We start from the raw sequence: 7,063 nt of genomic DNA, 5'->3' as shown, positions 1-7,063 counted from the left end.
GCCCAACTTTTCTTGAAACCAATGCGTATACGACTCCAAACTCATGGTTGATTTCTTCGAATTGCCTCATAGATAAAACCTTTTAGATTACTAGATTTTCAGGTGTGAAATCCGCAATTCGAAGTAGTTTTAAAATAATTTTCTTATTGGCATACATCAAGAAATAACAATTAGAATAACCACCATACATCAGCCATCGATCAAGAGGAAATAAATAATTCAATAATTATTAAAATTGATTTATAAATTAGTTTCTGAGGGCATAATTCTAACAGTTGTCTGTTTGAGTATCTCTGGCAGGATCAACGACTCCCTCCTGCTGAGGGGTTCTACCGACCCGATGGGGTGTGCCACCATCTTGCCAGTTTGGTGCCTCATCAGTAGCACCAAGGCCAAAATCACTAGGCCTTGTCCCGACCTTTAAATAGATGATCCCGACCTTGTTCGCTCGATCTCTGGATTGCAATAAACTTCCGATTTTCACTGTGATTGGGAAGGAAGAAGACTCCAGCTGGAGTCTTCCTCTCGATCTGCCCTCATGTGTGTCGCACGTGCAGCCCAAGGCCAAAATCACTGGGCCGGTCAAGTGAACCAAGTCCAATTCCTGGATTTGACACAAACTTTTAGCACCATATAAAGAGAAATGGGTTGTTTATCCATCCCATTTCGTTCCTACCATTAGTACCCTCCAACTTTTAGCAAGTGTCTTCAACATCAAGTCCACTTGGATATTGTATGTCAATTTTAGCAAAATTTGTCAAATAAGACATATAGAAAAATTGAATAATAATTTTCTTATAAAAACATGCAGGATATTATAAAATTAAAATTGTATGCAATCAATATTTAATTTGTTAACACTGGAAATTGCTTAAAATGAAAGACACAAAACTCAGAAACAACCTTCTCTTAGTCTACTGCACTAGAACAAGCCACTGCACGCGCACATACACAAACGACAAAATGTGGCATCCTTTATGTACCCAGCAAAAGGTTGCATCATATGCTTCCTCTGGAAGTTCATTGAATGTGAAAAAAGCCCAAAAGCAAAAACAAAAGCCATAAGATCCCCAGCATTTTCGCCACGCCTTTTTTGCATAACTGCATGAGATAATAAGCGGGATTAATTTATTATAATGTTAACAGTGCAGAATTAAACCAGTCTTTGGACAATAGAGTCATACGTACGTCTCCGTGTTGTCCAACTTAATAGTTAACAGCGACCAGAAAAAAGAAAAACAGAAAAAAAAAAAAAACCGTTTCGATCACTCTCTAACTCTTCGCAAATATGAAATATTTATTGAAAAACTAGGTTACCGAGGACCGTTAGATATGCCGTCAAACTCTTCATAAAACTAAATCAAGCAAGACATGGAGTCAATATAATATGCTGACGGATATACCATAACAGAGGGGAGAGAGAGAGAGAGAGAGAGGGAGAGAGAGAGCAGCAGAGATTCACCTCAGAGAACGCCTATGGAGAAGCTCTGCTGCCATCACATTTGCCCGTTGCTAGCTCCTCAACAGTCAAAATTGTTGCCATATTCCCTTTTTTTGGGTTCTTGCTCTTTTCCTTCTTTTGCTTGGCCTCTTGTGGAGAAACATTGGCAGCAGCAGCAGCATTATCATCCTCAACCCTGCACATAACATGAAGCCACAAAATTTTGTACATAAATACAAATACCAAGCAAGATCTACGTTAGTTCAATTATATGATAAAATCTTACTTATCCAGAACAGTCAGGCCCTCATCAACATTCCCTCCTTTCTGCTTATTTTTCTTTTTTTTCTTCCTGCTATTTTCGTCCCTGCAAAATGGATAGCTATAGAAAAGTATATAAACAGAATATAAGTAAATGAAACCAACAATTTAGTTTCGCCTAACGAATAACTTCTAATATATAATAAATGAAGGATCATGGTTCTCACTTATTATTAGGCAGCTCATTTGACCCAACAGGAAGAACTTCATCCATGACTTCCCTGTTGATAAGTTCATTTGGATTTCTTTCTTCTCCTTTCTCGGTTCCCTCTGTTAAAAAATCAGTGTGCATTTGGCATGCTTTTCTCTTCTTGGCCCCGTCATGTTTTTTCTTCTTCAGCTTCTCATCCTTTTCCGCCATGTCCACATGAGCTCCTACTAGAAAATCTTTTTCCTTGGTGTCCATTTTCGCCATGCCAACCTCTGCATCATCCCTATCCTTTTCTGTATCACCTCTTACCCTTTCCCCATTAGATATCATTTCAAGAGGCTTTCTATCCTTAACTTTCTTTTTCTTCTTTGGGAAGCCATTGTTTTCAAAGCTCATCTCAGAAGGCAGCAGTGAAGAATCACATGGCTGGAAAGTTACCCTGTTCATAACAATTAATACGTAGAACTCCATAAAATAAAAAAAGACTATTTCACAGGGCAGATATCCAACGCAAACCTTGCAGATTCTAGGTCTTCACTGATGGCATTGATCTTCCATTTCTTTTCCTCATCAACTGCCGCAGCACCTGTTTCAGAATACCCTTCTGCAGGCTTAGCATTCCCATCTTCCTCTTCGCTTTCCAGTATTCCATAGACTACTGAATCACCTAATTTACAGTTCCCATCAGCGGTCTTAGCAGCAATTTTCTTTTTTGGGAAAAAAGATATCGGAAAGCCATCTTCCTCTTCATTTTCCAATTCCATGGAGCTCTTAGACTTGACAACAGGCTGGCATCGAAAATCATCATTGCTATCATCAGTATCACTTACTACATGCTCTCTCTTTAAGCATCGCCAACTAGCATTTCCATTTCCTGGTTTGTCCTTCCCTACAATCTCCTTAATTACAACTGTTAATTTGAAACAAGTAAAATGTCTCACGGATGAAGCTTTGTGTAAATATTCATATAGTATCAGATACCAGAACCTCAAAAAGTAATTGCATATTTTGAAACATAATAACAAAAAACTGCAAATGCTCATGAACTCAGGTAGAATCATGCAACGTCAAAGCTGAATTGATTATTTCATGAACAAAAAGCCTTTTCATCTTTGGCTTGTTCCCACTTTATGGTATTTTAGGCTGTACATCTATATTGGAGTAATTTACTGAAGGATTTATAAGCTTCTGGGGTGAGTTAGGATACACTTAAAGAATCTTGATTCTAGATAATTTAGAGATAATTCTTTCTTGTTTCAATTGTTTCACAATCTTGGATGACTTCAGACTATTATAGCTAGGTATGATATTGGGGCATATTTGGTGGAGATGATGTCAAGCAGTCACATTCTACTTTTGAACTTTAATTACAAGGTGTGTGATGTTACTCCTAAGGTTATTAGAGTTCAGCTTTTGAAAGATTTAGGTGCCCTAAATGATTCAGTCACTGTTTTTTCCCCGTTATTTCTATTCTTTCTTAAGAAATAGCATCTCCTTAATACTTTTGAGCAATAATAGGACTCTAGATGGTCAGAAACTAATGGAACATGTAGTCTCTTCATCCCTAGGTGCATTATCTAGGTGGTTTACAACAAAATAGACATGTATCTGACCCTCAAGAATTCTAAAAATGACTTTTGGATTTTCAACATTCAAAAATCCCTCAAAATTAATTATCAAAGACAGTGCTAATCTAGAAATATTACCACTACTTTTGTACTTAGGAGAAGGGGGAACTGTCTGCAAGTCGCCATCATCAATAAAGTCAGATTCATACTTATCTTCAGCGCTGTCATACTTATCGTAGCTGCTTGAATCCTCTTCACCGATGTCCTCCCCATATGAATCACTAATAGAGTCAACCGAGCAAATTGTCAGAAAGTGAGTAGCTTTTGAAAAATAGAGTTCAAAAAAATTGGGCTTTAAAGAAAAAATGAACCCAAATCAGATCAAGAAAGTAACCTTTCATCCCCACCCATGAGAATCTTAGGACGAAGAAAGTAACCAGAGAGGTGCACACTTCTTTCCCCAAGAACTGAGAAGATGACCTTGCCATCCTCCTCGAACTCGAGCTCCAAATGGCATGTCTCAACCACATTAGGAATCAAGCTGCACAGTAAGATGAGGCTTCTATTGCCGACAATGCATTGCAGCACGCTCTTCGTCACCGCACTGCCACTCCCCAATGTTGCCTGCATGAACCACCATTTACATGTTCCATTATAAGAAACAAAGTCAAGAAACAACACTCAAGCAGAAAGTGGGAACTATGATCAAAACAAAAATTCTTAAAGCAGGAAAGAAGCGACTTTATGGGCATTTGTTAAAGCATTTATAGACATGAATAAATAATTATGGAGAAATTAAAGATGAATAACTTTAAAATGTGGCTCTGCTGATAACACAATTATGTGGATTACTTGCTATCCATAATTAGCATGCGTTCGAAACCATGTGCATTTACGAATGCAATATGATGGTTTAGATAGTATGAAGTTTCAGAAGTAGCTCTGTTTCCTCAAAAATATTATTATTATTTAGAAGCATGGAAGTTTCTCTATCTTTTTTATCAACAAGTATGGGAGTTTCTTGAGTCTAATATCTCGGCCAATGCTGCTATCAATATATTAAATCCTATAGGTTGGCGCCTTTGATTTTTTATAGATTTAGTTTTTCCCTTTTTCCAAAAGAAAAGGAAAAAAGGGTAGCATTTGATCAATAAATCTACTCTTGATGGCATGACTACACTTGTTAAGCTGCATGGCATTTGCTAAAATTATGCACACCTTCCAATTTTTGTCATAAAAACAAGCAAAAAAAAAAAATAAAACAAGACAAAAACAGACTAATTATCCTATTATGTTATGTCATCAAATGTATCCTACTGGCAGTTTATGTGCAAGGGTATGCTGATTCGACCATCGAGCCATAACCCATTCGCAAGGCACACAAAGATTTTTTTGCCATTTAACTGGAGAGGATCCTAACTCTTTGTATTAATACCAGCGTCCTATTTTTCCTTCTAGGATAGTTGGCCAAGCTCTTCGCTCTGCACACTGGCTTGTCACTAAATTTTGCTGTCCAATGATAGTTGGCAGTCTTAATTTCTACTTCTCCACAAAGTAGTGCCACATTTTTCTCTTGCTGTAAGTTTGTTAGTAGCTATGGTAACATTCGGCAATAAAAAATAACAATATTTATTTTCCAAAAAAAAAAATACTTAAAGTGAATTTGAAATCTAAATAGCAGTTCTACTGCAGCAGTAGCTAAATAACTATCTTTGCACACATTGTGTTTTTCAATTACTTCTGCATATAGTTAGACTTAGGGTGAAGTCAGGAATTTTCGACAGAGGAGGGCCAAACATAATATGTTATTGCAACAGAATATATTTAATCAAAAGGACATAGAAGTTTCTGTTGACGTGTAAACACAAAAATATATAATGAATATTTTGAGCATGCGTGGACAAATGGAAGAGAAATTATAAGTTAATCATTCATGGTTGATTATTACACATGTCAAACTCTGTAACGAAGAAAAAACAATTACAAATAAGCAGGAAGACTTAAAACAGAGAAAGGAAAAAGCCAAAAATCCCTCTCCACCACAAAACCCAGTCCTCTTATAGTTGAAGTATAGAGGTCTAAAATCCTTATGGGATGAAAGTATGTGAAAAGAAAAACCGAGAGAATGTCTAACCTCACAGGATTGTTTTGAAAGTTTATGAAAAAAAATTTCCAGACATCCGGGCGACACGATGACATACCTGGCAGATACGAAGTCGTCCCTGAAAATCGTTGAGAAGATGCATGTAATGGTTTCCGGGCTTTACTTCAACCCCTGCAAGCAAAAAAAGAGAATAAAAAAATTTAAAATGTCTATAAAAAAAGCACGTCCGACCATAAGAAAGGATCAAACATTGAGTGGAGCAGTTCTACTTTTTGGAGGAAAAAAAAAGTTTTACCCCAGAAAGCCATTGCTCGGAATGGGGAAGGGGAAGGGGAAGGGGAACGGGAACGGCCCTTTGCTATTGGATGTAGGCGGTCGCTCCTTCGCCTCGTAGTAAAAAAATCGCGGCGGTCCATCTCCTTCCCGCGCGCCATTTGTTGCTCTGCCCCGCTTTTTCTTGCTCCATTGGAAGGTGAGAACCGAGTTCATGGGCTTGCTGGCGCCAGCCAGATGGCACGTATCACCCGATCCCATCAAGTCTCTCGAGGGCAATTAATTGGTGCTACATCAGCCGGTAGATCTCCCGCAGTGGCTTTTAACTAAGTATCACTCCATCTCTTTTAAGGCAATTAATTCTCATAACAAAGATTTTTAACACTTATGCCATCAACAAATCTTTTTTCTTAGTAAATTCTACACTCTTTTTATTGATCTAATTTTCATCAATTTTCTGTCAGTTTGGATGGTTGATTATGTTGTCCACGAGGATGATGGGGAAGCTAAAGAGTTCGGAACCAATCTAGACTGTGAATATATATTAAAAGAATCAGGACAAGTTTGCATGTTCTTACTAGGATGCAACCATCAGCCGTCACATCTTGGAAGACATATTCCTAGATAAAGTAGAACAAATATAAATGGATTTTACTGATGGAAAATATATCGGACCCTCGACCTCAAACAAGACCGGTGACGTAGATGGGGAGGTGCTGAAACTTGGGAATGATGGCAGCTAAATCTTCTTTTCTGCTTTTTTTTCAATAATGGCTAGGGTTTTTCTTGCGGATAGGAGGAAAAAGATGATAGAATGGCTAATTGGGGTTCAATTGGCTCAATTGGGTTGTGCCCGAATGGGGATGGGGCTTGATTCGTGCGTGAGAGAGTTAAGACATGAAGGGATTGGGTTGGACTCAAAGTAGAATTAGACTAGGGCGTTGAGGGCTTGTTGGCGTGGATGGGGATTAAGAATCATAATGGGCTTGTTTTTCTCGGTCTTCCCCCTGATCCTCTCGGTATTGCTCGGATATGTGCATACATCGTCCCTCGTTGCCTTCGGCTATCTACCTCGGGGTAGGCTTTGCGCCGATGCCCCGATGGGGTGGTAGGAGGGCTGCTGCCGCGGCCGGCGCGTTTTGTCATCCGCATGTGCGTCGTCGGACCCAAGTGGAGATCGCGGGCGACTCATCGATGCCTGTACT

General features: G+C 38.7%; 1 protein-coding gene across 2 annotated transcripts; it reads right to left on the bottom strand.

The window, feature by feature from the left end:
- Window positions 1-790: 790 nt before the first annotated feature.
- Window positions 791-6,364, bottom strand: LOC103724065 (peptidyl-prolyl cis-trans isomerase FKBP43-like). 2 transcript variants are annotated; one of them, XM_039119350.1, is made up of 9 exons: window positions 5,881-6,364; window positions 5,683-5,756; window positions 3,876-4,105; window positions 3,620-3,762; window positions 2,430-2,823; window positions 1,930-2,352; window positions 1,728-1,823; window positions 1,463-1,637; window positions 791-1,101 (listed from the first exon to the last, which is right to left on the bottom strand). In XM_039119350.1, the coding sequence occupies exons 1-8, from the start codon at window positions 6,017-6,019 to the stop codon at window positions 1,475-1,477; spliced, it is 1,662 nt and encodes a 553-aa protein (XP_038975278.1). In that variant the 5' UTR covers window positions 6,020-6,364; the 3' UTR covers window positions 791-1,101; window positions 1,463-1,474. The 2 variants fall into 2 exon arrangements, with proteins under 2 accessions (XP_038975278.1, XP_038975279.1); XM_039119351.1 differs by having other exon boundaries at window positions 1,728-1,808.
- Window positions 6,365-7,063: the final 699 nt, after the last annotated feature.

The sequence above is a fragment of the Phoenix dactylifera genome, unplaced genomic scaffold (assembly GCF_009389715.1).
Source record: "Phoenix dactylifera cultivar Barhee BC4 unplaced genomic scaffold, palm_55x_up_171113_PBpolish2nd_filt_p 000534F, whole genome shotgun sequence".
NCBI classification, from domain to species: domain Eukaryota; kingdom Viridiplantae; phylum Streptophyta; class Magnoliopsida; order Arecales; family Arecaceae; genus Phoenix; species Phoenix dactylifera.
Note: the sequence above shows the minus strand (reverse complement) of the source record. Positions and strands in the feature narration are given on the sequence as shown.